Source organism: Botryllus schlosseri, chromosome 8 (genome assembly GCF_051294905.1).
Source record: "Botryllus schlosseri isolate E-star chromosome 8, Bs_hap1, whole genome shotgun sequence".
In the NCBI taxonomy this organism is placed as follows: Eukaryota; Metazoa; Chordata; class Ascidiacea; order Stolidobranchia; family Styelidae; genus Botryllus; species Botryllus schlosseri.
The window spans coordinates 18,916,784-18,932,761 of NC_137243.1; the positions used below are offsets into that span (position 1 = coordinate 18,916,784).

Genomic DNA, 15,978 nt, shown 5'->3' on the forward strand with positions numbered 1-15,978 from the left:
AGATAGCATGAGGAATTTCGGGGCCGTTTTCACGAAGTACCAACATTTAAGATTCATGAAAGTAAAGCCCAGAATTTTCGTCGCGCTGCGTGCACCGTAGGCCTAGATATGGAGTGATATGAAAGTATCGCTGAATGCAGTTTAGGTAGCGAGTTGCGTGGCTCCGTTCACACAGCGTTATGTCGCCCATATGAAATATTTCATGACAGTAGCCCATCATAACGTTTTAAACTACCGTTTCGCAGTCTAGCAATAACCTATACCGTAATCTAGCAGCTATAATGGCGTGTCCTAATCTGAAAATGTGGACTCTGATTTATTTACCGTTTGACCTGTTTTAGCAGACCACCGTTGAAACTTTCCGAACGAAAGACACGAAATATATTTTCCGCTTTCTAGAAGTAGTGTTTGTATTTCTCTTTCAGTTCCCAGTACCATGCTTTGAGTTCAAATTGGTTTCAGTTCTTTTGTCTGGAGAATATACATGTTGAAGTATAAAAGCAAGTGTAGTGATGTCTCTATTTTCCGAAAATAAAGCTACACTATGACTATATGGTATTTTTACGATTCGCGATATTTTTTACTACCGTAATCGCGCAAAGTGTTAACACTGTATCCGATACAACTTCTTCGTATTGCTCTTCGACTAAACTAAGGGCCTTATAATATGGGGGCGGGTAGGCTACCATACATCATATTTTCTAAAATGAGATGTTCGAGTAAACAAAAGATTAGTATAGGCCTATCACATTTCCATACCAATACTATCATTTGCATCCCATGATGCGAACATATGCTTATTCTGTCGAATATTGATACCTCCAACATCCAAAACGAATGTCTTTTTGACCCCTTGTGGCCTGGTTTTATTTGAAAGCAGAATATTTTGCTCCGGCCTCGAGATATACGAGTTGATAGACGGTAAAGTGTGCTCTTTGATACGGTCCTGCAACCGTTCGGAATTTCTCCCATGGTACCGAAAATCGCAGTTGCACTTGAATTCATATACTTTGTTGTGAAGCCGGAAGAACGACCTTTCGGGTTGCAGGCAACATTGCTATCGTCATAAAGGCAGCATTGCTGTCGTAGTACAACATTCGTTTTCAACGTTGAATATGGATAACAATGGTAGACGGCTAAAGGTAGCTGTTTCTCAAATTGATAAGAAACCGGGCCCATCCAAGGTAGATGAATGTATACATCCCTACTTCCCGAGAAACTTCTTCGAAATTTTATCGCGGGGTTGTATCACTCCAATGACGTAACTTATTATTTATTCCCCGCATGATGACATACTGTGAGTATCCGTCGCCAATGAAAATAGAGCAACTCATCAGCGCCCGGTGTACCAAGGTGGAAGGTGCCCATCAAATTGATTTCACGACCATCGAAGGTGGACCTGTGAACTTAGGTAGGCTTCTAATAATCAGATGTCATGGATTTACCGTCCAATATGTCCACCAGAACGTCAAGGTATGTCGGGCGGTTGTGAATTTCCTTTTCCGACGTTAATTGCAATTATGTGATTCAAATTATTTGTTTGCTTGCGTGTGGAGGTACTTGCAATGTAAGGTGACCCATAGTCCACCCTGCACTCTGCATGTCCATTGCTATTAAGTTCTTCGGTTTCATTTTTTGGTATCATCAGTGCTCTGTACCCCTGTACTTCCCAAAATGATAAGCAGCTTTGTGTGAGTTGATACAAGCATTATGCAAACGAATGTCATGCAATTTCTTTATTAGCAGTTCTAATTCCATATTACGTTTTGCGATATCCAAGATGTTAACAAAGATAGCTAATTTAGCCGAAAGAAAGTTTATGAACCTAATAGATTCTCTATCTTGACCAGACCATGCGCTATAAAGGAACAAAGAAGTATACCGCCATCTATTTCTACTACTTCGGTGATTGCTCGAGATACGTCGCCTTTCGCGTCCTTGTGTACTGAAACTGGTTCGAAGTTTTCATCAAACTTCACCACCATACCTTGACTCAAGTCAGTCAACGCGAAAAAACCCTCCTGGCCCATAATTCTAGCTGCAATATCACGAACAAACGGAACATTTCGAGTAAGCTGAAGGAATTCCATGGTTGGAGCGGGAAAAGGTACCCAATAACCGCCGGAAATGGAACGGCGTATGTTATCACCACATCCTGGCATTGGTATCGTTCGGATTATATCTCCCTTTACTACATCAAGCAGCACGATGCGATTTATTAATGTTTCGGACACAGCCAACGTTGTTTCTTCTAGATTGAGCTCTATCCCGTTAGGTACACAAAGCCCCCTTTTGATCACCTTCAGTACTTTGGTTGCAATATGTACTTCGAAAACGCGACCACTGCAATCACCTTCCATTGTCATGTAAGCCAGGTGTTGGTAATTCCATTTGTTACTCATGTCCGTAAAGTAAATCTTTGTGCCGGCTTGATTTACAGTTAAATCATCGGCAAATTTCAGTTCCGGCTCCACATCATTATAACCTACAATTTTTTCCCATTTGTGTGAGTCGATATCGACAGCAAATATTCCCTTATATGCGTCCGCCAGATATATTCTTCGATTACTCAGACGGAGGGCAAGAGGCCTCCTCAGGGTTGTCTTTCCGCCAGCCGTGTATGCGCCATTAATCAGATTTTCTGTGATGTCCGTGATTAATGGTGAGGATTTGTTGGCATATTCTATCTTCACAAGCTTTCCGTCGTGTGTTCCAGTGTACCAATCACCGTTTTCCTTGTCGACAACGACCGACTCTGGCCCATGAAGATCCTCCAAAATCCGAACACCATTTCGAAGATCCTCATTATCGACATTTGCCCATTCAAGATCCTTTATATCCGTGACAGGTAATATTATCTTAGACGTTATCGGCGAGGTACAATACGCGTACGTCAATGCAAGTACGAAACCAAGAATTGTTGACCAGATAAATAGTTGCATGTGATTCGTATTGCCTCTCCTCGTATCGACGGAAGTTCGTTTGGTATTATTATCAGAAACGTTTCTTGGCTGATTACGTCTACGCAGTGTTTCCTTTTCAGACATCCTGGCTCAGCGTTAATTAGATTACGCCTAAATCTGTAGCCATTAAAACAGATTATCACGACGGTATATACGAGTAAACTCAATCTTTCAAACTTTATTTCTCCTGTAAGTAGGCTATCATTTTCAAGTCTTGTGCTACATTTGGCAAAGGCACATCGTACAGTAACTTGTCTCGCAGACTGAATCATAACTTGAGCTTCCATAATCGTCTGGCCAAACACTGTCGCTTTCACGTGATTGAGACAGATTGACAAATTTGCATGCCTTCAGACATCGAATATTTCTGCTACCAGATACATCGGCAATGACTTGCATGGTCGAGTGAGTAGAAACTTCGTTTACTATATCTAATACACGCCACGGGCAATAGCATTCGACTGTTATGATAACAGCGGTTCTCATAGTTTCATAGCATGATGGTGATATCAATCCGTCATTCGAACAATCCTTTGCTGTTAGCAACACATGCCAAGTTGTAAAATACAGTACAAACGCGCCATCGACCTATTACGTATCGCTGGGAATTTATTTAAAACAAAGGGTGTTTTAACCCATGTTTTACACAGATGCCATTTCGTAAGAGTTTTTTTTTAAAGTTATATAATCATATCTCATAATTCTGTAAATATCTTCATAAGAATATATAGTTAGAACCTTCAGACGACTTACACAAGAAATAGTCCACGTATTATACAATACAGAATGATTGGAACGCTCGACATCGTCGTCGGTTCAGCAATTCTAACAGAGGCCTGCCGATGAGTATGATATCATGTTGTATCGGTGCGGGTCATGGTCAAAGATCGACCCAAGACATATGGAGATCTGGCCAACATCCGATTCTGCGAAGTGATCTGCGGCTATAAAACCATGCCGGCCGAAAATGACCTCCACATATTGGTTTGTTTGTTTGTTTGTGTTATTCATGGCGTTTGTCGACTACAATGGTCATTTACACCAGACCTATAGCCTTTATTCTATGTTGATTCCGTATCTGCCGACTTGTAGCACGGCCTACGTCTAGGCTTTTTTCAGACACCGCATGCGCGGATCACAGGCCGAGGAGGAGCCTAGATAAACCTCCAACACTTAGGTAGTATGGGAGGTGTGTCGTCTGATAACCTGCTAGAGTTGTAACCTGAGTTCCACGTAAGGTGTTGCTGGGTAGATAATACTTAACTCGGTAGACACACGTTCCTACGTTGGTCCTTGATTTGGCAACTTCAACGTGAACGCAATGACAGTATTGCCTCAGATAGGTATATTGGTCGAATATGCATTGATTATACAGTAGGATATCGCATATGAGTCTAGCGTATAATTCAAATGCACGAGCTGATAAATGATAAGTCACGTGGTAACGAGAAGAAAGATATAAGTCACGTGATATAGCCTACAGATATGGACGATGTACCAGAATGATGTTGTATCTTACAAAGTGTATGAACCGTAAGAGGGCGCAGGGCGTTCTTACAGTAGGAATTCTGGATTCGACCTCGGTCGAACTCGAACCCGCGACCCACTGCGCTATCTCGCCACCGCCACATATTGGTCGAAACCTTTGATATTGATATGTGCAATGGATTGTGGACGCACGGAAATTGCTGGTACCGAATAGTTTAGTCATTGCGATCGAAGCTCCGGGCGGTTCATATGCGACCCGCGACATCGACAATGATATCGATACATCCACCGCATTGTCTAGCTACCGAACTGGCTGGCACCGAGTAGTTCAGTCATTGCATTCAGAGACTTCCGGGGTATACGAAAGCAACCTGGGAAGGAAAATGCACCCAGTGGAAAAATGCGGTAATCGTGTGCGTCTTACAAAAGGAGCCTTTCCTTTAGTCTGGTCTGGTACGTGTGAACAATTTCAATACCTTTCATGTGGCGACTGAGGGCGTTAAAAAAGTTTATTTCATAGGTCACTAGGTACCTCCGGATATTGTTAGGTAGCCTGCCAAAATGCTGCACGCCACATTTCGCTCAATTTCAAGCAGTGGAAGCGAAGATATTACACTTTGAAAGCTTGACCATTCTTTGAAATTATTGTTTTTGAGGTGGCAAATTTGATCTCTGCGGCATGACCAAACATCGTTTTCCAGGATTTCCTGAAGAGAGAGTGGTGATTTTGCCCAAGTTTCCATCGGACATGTGGTGGGGTGGCGTTTAGATAGATAAATTGCTAATCAATGACAGAAAATTATCCACACTAATAATCTGGAATCTAGTCTACTTCATTAAGATATCGACATAGATAGCAAATTTAGTACTTTGCACGCTTTGAGCTGTATCGGAGAATCTGCTATTGGAATACCCGTTAACGGCAATCGTTGCCGGAATTCACAAAATACGACATGTTCAACAACGTAATTATAGTAGGGCGAAAAATAACTTTATTTTAACGAAATCTGGCCCTATGAAGAATTCCAATAGCTACAACACGTATTATGGTAGATATAATCAAAATCTGTTGTAGTACAACGAAAGATACTTTCCTACATGCTCGGATAGAAAGTGTATGTCCTTACTAAGTACCTTGCCAATAATGGAGAAAGAACGTTCAACAGCAGCAGTTGTTGGCTGAAAACACTGGTGACACACCGTGTTGCTTCATTCTGACAATGGTTTCTACATCACAATTTTTCATCGTGCGCTTCTTGATATAAGAGCCATGCAATGCCCACGCAGTCTTGCTTCAGTTAGGATATTGCGGTACGTTGAGCATAACACCATATCAACCTATTTGTTTCATTTGAATGTTTATGATTGACAATGAGCAGACAATGGGCCGTCTAAGTTTACCGGCAGTGCAAAATCTACGATACAAACGAAATGCAGGCTGCAAAAATTTTTTGATTTTCTAAAATGTAAACAATTTTGAAATTTTTTGACCTGACGCAACAATTTTGACAAAATTTTGACTTTTTTTGACTTGTAAAAAAGTCACCCTAGTAATTAATAACAACTAATAACAACAACAACGCCGTTTACGAATATAAATGTCAGTGTGACAATGTAGTGTACACTCTTAGCAAGTTAGTAACGATACCCACCCTAAAGATGGTACACAAAATCATACCCCATTCAGAATTCAGAAACACCGTCTAGGGCTATAGATCGAATATTTCATCGGATTTGTAATGCGTGCACAACTGCGCATCTGTGAATCAGCAACAAACCTGAATGTTGCATAAGAACATACGACCATTGAAAGTTCTTTCCAGGCGGATGCGACGCAGCACTCGGTCGTTTCGTCATTCATAGTAATACTGTTTTTTATGGTGATATCTAATCTCATACACCAAAAAGGACTGCTAGTTGTAGATGTCCCTGAGTTTGACTAGAATGTTTTCCGTTACTGTAGCATAATTTAGTATGGCGTTAGCTGGTGCATTTGTACCTTTTTCGATCCGAATCCTATTCACGGGCTTTATGTACGATACCCCTGCTCTGCACAACACACTACAGCAGCGGTCGGGAACCTATGGCTCGCGAGCCATATATGGCTCTTTTGGGTATAAGACATGGCTCTTTGCCAAATATTCAATTTTTAACTGAATTGATCAATATTGCAACAACTTGTTAGTAACTTTTCATCACGACCAGAATAATTATTCTCGTGACCGTATAAACATGTCTTTTCAGAGGTAAAGACAATTGCCGTCTTCTAGGTTTGGGGCTCGGACCCCCTTTTTCCAAATCCCCAAATTTAAGTTACTGTCGCGCCGGCGACTAATATCACTCGCGAATTCGATGTACCCGACTCGAAATCGTGGATTGCACGATACGTTGATTGATGAAAGAGAATAGCAGACTTGCCGACGTCCATATGACAAAGAAGTTATCAAATAAATACGCACAGTCTTCCTGATCTACGGCGCGAAATGAACTGCCGTGAAATAAGTGACATTCACAATTACAAACTCGTATTACAAACTACGCCATATCTATCCACGTTGAGTGGTCACTGGTCAGTCACTTTGTAGTACCGACGATAAAATGCAGGCGCGTGGCGTAACGTTACATGTTCCCGCCGACTACTTTGAGAATTGAGAAGTCGGGCAGTATTTCGATTTTCGGAATCAGTGCGACAGTTACATCATACATTCAATGAATATCAGGTAATATAAATTCTAAGCTATTTAGGATGAATTGCGGTATCAATGGCGAATCTTGGCCCGTCTGTGCATAACCTCTCGTTTCTTGCTTTATTTTCAGACGATAAATATGCATATCGCCTAATTTAGGGAGGAAAATGTTCAAAATTCAGTCATTCATTAACATCGATAGAAAATACCAATAGTAATTGAAGGTTTCCCAATTTTCGTGGCGACAAGTGACGAACTGCCTCACTTGCCTCCCCTGATCCACGTCACTGATGTAACACACCATCACATTAGGGATATACTGCTGTAGTGACCATGTTTGGCTCCACTTAAAGTTTATACCAGCATGATTAGTACGAGTTTTTACAGAGAAATGAGGCGCAACACGATGAATCACGTATAGCAGTGGTCGGGAACCTATGGCTCGCGAGCCCTATATGGCTCTTTTGGGTATAAGATATGGATGGCTTTTTGCCAAATATTTATTTTTGTATGGAATTCATCAATATTGCAACGACTTGTTGGTAAATTTTCATCATGGCCGAAATAATTATTCTCGTGGCAGTATAAACATGTCTTTGAGAGGTAAAGACAATGTCGTCTTCAGGTTTAGGGGCTCGGAATCTCTCTTTTCAAAATCATCAAATTTAAGTTACTGTCACGCCGGCGACCAATATCACTTGCGAATTTTATGTACCCGTCTCGGAATCTTGAATTGTGCGATACGTCGATTAATCAAAGAGCATAGCAGACACAGCGCCGCCCATTTCAAATCGCAGTTTTCATAATACGCATTGTCTTCCTGATCTACGTCGCGAAATGAACTGTTGTGAATGTGACAATTAAAACTCGAATTACAAACAACGTCATAGCTATCCTCGTTCTTGATCGGTAAGTACAGCTCTGTGTAGTACCGACAATAAAATGTAGGCGTGTAGCGCAAGATTATGTTACCGCCGAATACTTTGAGAAGTCGATAAGTATAAGATTTTCGTAATCAGTGTGGCAGTCACATTCGATTAATATCAGTTATAATAAATTCTAAGCTACTTATGAATTGCGTTATCAAGAGTGAGGCTTGGCCCATCTGTTCTATACCTCTCGTTTCGACCGTTAATTCCGAACAATAAATACCATATTTTACAGAAAAAATATGGCGCACACGAGGAATCCCATGTGAGTTTGTGACGTAACAGTTGATTGGCATGTATGGCTCTTTGGGAGTTGAGATGGATAAAATCGGGCCAACATGGCTCTTCGGACAAAAAAGGTTCCCGACCACTGCACTACATCAAAAGAAGTGGAAAACAAAGCCATGAAAACTACTCTCTTCGTCGATGTATATAGTTAGGCAGCTTGCCCCGGGAGGTTTTCAGTCATTAGAGTAGGCAGCATCCAAGCACCAGCAGACTCCTGAAAGGGGCCATACTATGACACTGCAAGATATAACTGCCTAATAGAAACGTACCAATATCGATCACACAAAAAATTCGCCAGTGTATACTGCCATGAGTTAAATAAAAAACTGAACGCAAAGTTTTGAGCACACGTCCGGAAACAGGCGTTAAATGGAAAAGGACGTAGTTTATTTTGTCCTTAATGTTTTTGCGGCCTATACACCTACTCATGATATATAGATACCAGTGATGAGCAGATATTGATTTCTGAGAATCCGAATCCGTCTGAAAGCTCGATAGTCTCCGTCCGAATCCGAAAAATCCCAACCAAAAATGCACACGAATCCGAATAATGCCGTCCAGAATCCGGAAAATCCGAATCGACTAACTTTTCCGAAGAATTCTAATTGTACGTCTGAGCATATAGTAGTGTTCACAAAGGCCAATGTTATAGGGTTACCCGATTAATATTTCCTTGGACTTTTGACAGGGCAGCTGTAGCGTGCTACCAGTCCGATCAGAACGTGTTTACTGTTCGTGTTTGGTTGTTAAGCGGACGATTTTGACCAAAAGTCACGTCTGGTCAAGACTATCCAAAAATATCCGAAGCAAAAGTTACAACTATTCGACAATATCCGGATTCGAATTCGATCCGAATGTCTCAGAATTGTGCAAAGTCCGATCCGAACCCTATCCGAGTCCGTCCGATGCTCATCACTAACAGAGGTGGTCAGTAACGAAGTACTTCTACTTTTTGAAGTACTTGAAGTAGATTTTGCCTCCGCAAACTACTTTTTAAGTAGTTATGATTTTGACTACTTCTACTTCTACTTGACAGTTTTCAGTTTTGTAGGCAAAAATAAGCGCAGAATATCTACTTACTTACTTACTTGTGAACCACCACTTCTACTTCTACTTGAGTAGAAATTCCCGCGTTACTTCTACTTCTACTTGAGTAGTAACGGTGACTACTTTGACCACCTCTGATCACTAATACATACATATGACCTGAACATATGCATACAATGAGTGCATGATGTGCAATTGTGCATATGCCGCTGGACAAGGAATGTGCAGATAGAACCTTTTACGGCTTTTAAGTCTTGCATCCCCTCTCCATGCTATCCCGGTAATGCATGAGCGACAGGCAGGGAAGTCATGGATAGCAGTCTCACTAATCAGGTCTTTTGTCTGACCCGGCCGGGGATCGAACCCACAACCTATCGATCAATCAAATCAATCACCGTAAATTGGATGGAGATGGAGAAACTTGGAAGTTCACGACGACGGGCTTCCAGTACCTGAGAGATAGGATTGGTGACACTCGTAAGGCAGATAAATATGATGGATTGTTCTTTATAGCTTCAATGGCTAATTATAATTTATTGCATATCCCATAAAAATATGTTGTCTTCCGCGACGTATTGCTATGAAAAATTGGTGCGCGGCGTCAATACTTAATAGTGTATTATATCAACGCGCTGCGAATGTTCGTCACAATGCCATCCATTCCCGATTTCTGAGGGTGATTTTTGTGTATTGTCAGTGACCTGACCAGATTGAAAGTAGCTTTCGATTGAATAATCCTGAGAAAAATCACTTTTATCTGGGATAATGACACAGGCAAGTGATTCTCAAACTGTGTGCCGACACAGATTCTCACCTGTACCGCGAATATTTTTGAAATTTATCGGAATGAACTTCATAAATATTTTAATTTAATCAAAGGCACCGCAGGCAACCATAATAAATGTGATTTGGTTATTTGTGTTATTTATCGTGTTTATCGACTAGGTCAGGGGTCACCAACCTTTTTGCAACCAATGGCTACTTTTGGGTACTGATTGCAGTGACGGGCTACCATTTACTCCCGTCGTTTACCCGTACCAGATTGAACTTCCGCTTTGATATTCATAACACTTGGCAGGAATCACATTGCGGTAAGACTTCTACGAGAGTCTTCTAAATCAAAACATCTCATTTTAACCTTTTAAGAAATCACGAATTACTTCGCACCATGTTTATATAAATTATGCAGCAACAGTCAACTCTAATTTTAAAATAAAGGATGTCACACTTTAGACTGGACATCATGTTATCTGTTTCTATATCAGTCAGTGACAGGCTTGACATTGCATGCAATCAACTAGTGCGCTGTACTGTGGTATGTAACTTGACACTTCAACTCTGAGTGAGTGTTTCCGATGTGCATAAGTGAGTTCTGTTCTGTATTTGTTTTTGATTAAGTTCATGTCCGCAAAGGCTGATTCACAACGATAAGTTGAACCAAACACGCTTGCAACCGTCATAGCTGCTGTGCATACACCACCGTACTTTTCCAAGTCAACAAGGCACCAAAAGTTTGCTGCAGCCTTGTGGGCTTTGAGGTGGAGGTCATTTTACAGTGTTACATTTTAAATTTAAAATGTTCAGCCCTTCAGCATCCAGACATAACAGATTTCAATATACGTGACAGCAGCATCGATTACGGGAAGTTAGAAATATGGTACTAGAATGCGTAGAGTGTAAGAGAAATAAGCTGTGTCAAAAGATGCAATACGTAATGGACATACACATATTGAAAGTCTGCTAGTACTTCACCGCTGGCATTGTCCTGGACGTCGAGCTACCATAATGGAACCCCCCCCCCGCCATTTCAAGAAGACCTTGGATGGCATTCCGGCACGTCGCATGTATGGGCACTGGGCAGTGCGCCGTATCCTACGTCTTCGATATCTTGTGATTCTATTACATGTTGGTATATTACTAATTGTAATTGGGGAAATTTGATATCATGATTTTAAGTGTTAATTATGTATTGACATTTGTAGCTACATGTCAATGAGATTCAAGCAAAGAAGAATAGGTAAATCAATCAATCTATATATTTAAAAGCTCGCTGGTATTAATCTGACGAATATTGGTAAATGCTGCTATTCGATCTATTTTTAAAACAGTCTCGCGGGCTACGCATCTGTTCCTCGCTGGCTACCTGTTGCCCGCGGGCACCACCAGAGTGGGTCAGTAACGAAGTACTTCTACTTTTTGAAGTACTTGAAGTAGATTTTTCCGACTCACACTACTTTTTAAGTAGTTATGATTTTAGACTACTTCTACTTCTACTTGACAGTTTTCAGTTTTGTAGGCAAAAATAAGCGTAGAATACCTACTTACTTACTTACTTGTGATCGAACACTCCTACTTCTACTTGAGTAGAAATTCAGGCACTACTTCTACTTCTACTTGAGTAGCGACGGTGACTACTTTGACCACCTCTGGGCACCACGTTGGTGACCCCTGGACTAGGTCATTTACACCAGACCGATATTCGTCATTATTATTTCGTAGCTGCCGACATTGTATAGCACGACCCCCTTCTAGGTTTTTATGAGACACAGCATACACGGTTGAGATGGCGAGGAGTAGCCTAGATAAACTTAAAGGCACTCTAACTGCTTCATATCTGCATGCTGGTCAATAAGCACATGTGAACATTACAATGGAACCAATAATGACGTGTTGAATATTCGTTTTATGCTCCTTGTGAAGTAGCTCTTTAACAAAAATCACTCCGCAAACCCTGAGGACCACATTTCCCGGACTTCAACTGGCATTGCAATATTTCTTAGGATTTGTTGTCTACAAATTCAGATTGGTAGTAAGTCCATTTAGAAACAATGAAACAAGCAGTATTTTTGCAGAAGTACAGCTCATTGATCCTACGAAACATCTCGTCTTTAAAAGGCAGCATCCAGAAATATGGTTGAGGTATGGCTGTCTCATGATAAATCCTGACCTATATCCTGATAGATACAAAATCGATCCGAGTTCTATTGCCATTTGTGTCTCCATGACTATGTGAACATACCGTTTTTGTTTTGACTGACAGTAAAAGCTGTACTCCAAAGACACTGCTTGAAATTGACCACGAAATACGCGTTAGTCGTCAACAATGCAGGGTACCTTCGTTTCAGTCGTTTATATGTTCGTATAAATAAGCATAGCCATCGTATTACTATGTTAATTTCTTTCTCAAAATGCACATGTTTTTTAAAGTGTGTCGGGACCGCTGTATAATTAATCATTCTAGTGTGAAACAGGCCAAAAAAGTTTTGGAACCACTGACATAGATCCATATGTTTAGTCTTTCTCTCTCTTCCTCTAAGTGTCCCTGTTGGAACTAAATATAATTAGGCTCGGCTCGACTCGAAGCGCAATACGTGATTAAGAATCGAATCACTCAGGTACTCAATTTTGCACAGCAGGATCTATACCATCCCGTCAGAAGGGCTGTACAGTGTACGCTCACTTGTGCAAACTGCTGGGTTTCCAAAACGCGCAAATAGAACTACAACTACAACAACAACTACAACTAACAATCCGCAACTAACAAACTAAATCACGACTAATTAGATTCAATTCCGAAACAACTAGTTAATTTTTATTTTATCGCAATGCGTTCGGTTTTCAACATGAACACTATTAGGGATGGTGTGATCCTCTGAAATGTTCAGGTTCGTGTGAACGTATTTTCGTAATCAGTATCGCGGTAGCATTCGATTGATCACAAATTTATCAAATGACGCGCTAGCCAAGCCAGTCTAATTGTGCGATAAATTGTCTTGATCAAATGAACAGAATGACGTAACCGAAGGGCAGCGAGTCGTGCGCTTTGGTTGCGTCCACTCCAGACCACTGTAGGACACTGGTATAACAATAACGAATTGACCAATGCATTAACTGAGCATTAATTAGCAGGGTGTAGTTCTGCCTTAATCTCTCTTAAACTCCCTTAGAGCGGAGATCATAAAGTTGGATTGAATCAAAAGTCAATTATCGCGTTCATCAGGATTTCACAACCCAGAATTAAGGTTGATCGCTGTGCATAAAGCTAGGCTTACCATATTTTGGAAATCTAAAAAGAGGACACTTTTTCAGAAATTTCAGACTCGCAAAACCGGAGAAGAATTCTCAAAAACCGGTGAATTTTTCCCACTTTGTGATCGGTTGACTATATAAAAAAAGGTCATCTTTTCGCTCAGAGCTAAAATCACCGTTTTTCAATCCGAAGTACCCGCAGGAGCTTCACTTCTGTGATAATTTGCGGTATATCACTCGCAATTTGCTCTAAATCTGACCTAAATTTTCAAAAAAGAGGACAAAATCTCAAAAAATAGGACAAAAGGGCGTCTTCCGAGGACACTTCCAAAAAAGTCAAAAAAGAGGACAAATCCTCTTAAAAGAGGACGTATGGTAAGCCTACATAAAGCTGATCAATGAGTCACATTTTTATGCTCATAATTTAGTAAACCTGTACTACCTGTACACTGCGTAAGATTCCTACGCAGAAATATTTCCGATAATGACCGTGACAAGCGTCTCCAGCACTCCAGGGCAATAGCTTCACTCAACAATCGGAAAATCAGATACTTATGCTCGCACCTGGTGTCGCACCTGGTGTCGCACCATTGTAGGGCAATATATCTTTTCCTTATTCTATAATCCGTTTCGTCGCTGTGCCGCACTATAATTCGAAAGGATAATTCTACCCGTTACAATCGCAGAAAATTTTATCAGCAGGCTGTTGTTTCATTCAACAACCTGACAACTAAATCCCGATGTAGCCTACTGCACATTGAGCTCGCGATCATATGAGTTGCTGGTAACTCGCAACATGCCGTCTGCAACTGGGTTGCGCAACTCCGCGACAAAGTTGTTGCTATAGTAGCCAGACCGTGATTGCGCAGTTTGCTTGCATGCATATAGGCTACCCTAAATCAGTGGTCTCAAACGCAAGGCCCACGATACCATTTTGTGCGGCCTACATCGATATTTTAGATTTTAAATTATATGTGACAATATTCAGGTGCCACATAGACCTATTTTTTCTGATTCGAAAATTTATAATTCACTCTAAAATTGCTTTAAAACCGAAATAGTACTCATTAATCTTCACTTACACATCCTGTCAAAGGCAACCATATGATGAAAGATCAGGTACGTCACATTGCCTATCTATGATGATACAATATGACCAACAGATATCTCTTGGACTTGCTCTCGACCTTTCGTAGTATTACTCGAACTCGGGGTGACTTGGTGACAAAATGAAGATGGTTCGACTTGACTCCGAGTGACCTGGTTACAAACAATGAACGCAACAAACTATTTGCGTGTCATGGGGAATATAGGAATAGTTCAGAAATTCGTAGCCTCGTGTTTCGCTATCTGAGCAAGTAGGCTAGTTATGACAACCATTGGCATTCTGTAGCCAGACTTAATGTATAGTTATTTACATCTCGGGCCCCTTTATCCATGTTAATAACGCCACAATGGTGGCCTTCAGGATTACCGGACAACGACCTAACATCGACCTCGCCTTGCGCCACATGCTACCTCATTTTGTCGCTTGCGTCTTCTCTTCTCTGCATTACTTCTCATTCAGTGTGCATGCCTCTTCTTCACTTCGCCTAGTCCAAGGTGGGTGTCTGATCTTAAAGGCTCTACTCCAAGTTGTTTCGACACCTTCCTATCTTTTCATTGTATCGCAGTTTTGTGATGTTTTGAAACGATGAAAATATCAATAAAACTGATTGATTGATTGATTGACCAACGTAGTGGTACGCTCCGCAGCTGTAACAACAATAGGTTGTTCGGCGATTGGACATTTCTATTTCTACGACAAGTTGAATATTATATGTATGTTGTTATTTATCTGTTCCAATATTTGAAGAGACATCTAACGCTGTTTCTATTTTACTAAATAGGCAATGGCATGATCAGGAGTATACTTAAAAACCGGGATTAGACTGCACTACTCAAATGCTGTGATATATTATATTAATCGTTGTTAAATTGTTAAATATTCTAGCTAGTTGTGACACGTCAAATGTCCGCTAGCTGTACAGTGCACAATCATAACGGTACAGCTTTCATGTTGGCATGATGCATTTCTCCTTTCGCATGATGTCTTTATCTCATAAGTTTGTCAAATAAGGCTCACTCTCCACCAAGTAGGCCTACAATAATTTTTTGCAAATAATTATAAATGTGATGCTTCGGTGTCTGGCGTAAATTGCTATAGTGGTAAATCACATTTTCGCGATGCGCGTGGAATGTCAGTCTGCTGGGTGGGATCACTTTCCATGAGCAATTTTATCCGTCAAATAAGGCCTATCCTTGATAAGACATTGAACACCCCTATTATTGATGCTGCAGCCCGCGGCGTGATCAAACACTGGGGAATTGGCCTGCGAACACATTTGAGTTTGAGACCCCTCCCATAGAGCTTTACCAACCGGGGGCCCCTGGTACCGGTGAATAATTACTCTGATTAGCCCGATTTGATTACTATGTCCCTCGCCGATTCGCATAATACCTCTTGCTGTGTTGCACTCCGTTGTCGTCAGTCGCTTCTAGTTGCCG

The 15,978-nt window shown here is 41.0% G+C and overlaps 1 protein-coding gene across 1 annotated transcript; it reads right to left on the bottom strand.

Annotated features, from left to right (window-relative positions):
• Positions 1 to 1,721: 1,721 nt before the first annotated feature.
• Positions 1,722 to 3,110, bottom strand: LOC145445364 (adipocyte plasma membrane-associated protein-like). Its single transcript, XM_080323558.1, has one exon. It carries the CDS (start codon positions 3,045 to 3,047, stop codon positions 1,818 to 1,820), a length of 1,230 nt encoding a protein of 409 aa, XP_080179684.1. The 5' UTR covers positions 3,048 to 3,110; the 3' UTR covers positions 1,722 to 1,817.
• Positions 3,111 to 15,978: the final 12,868 nt, after the last annotated feature.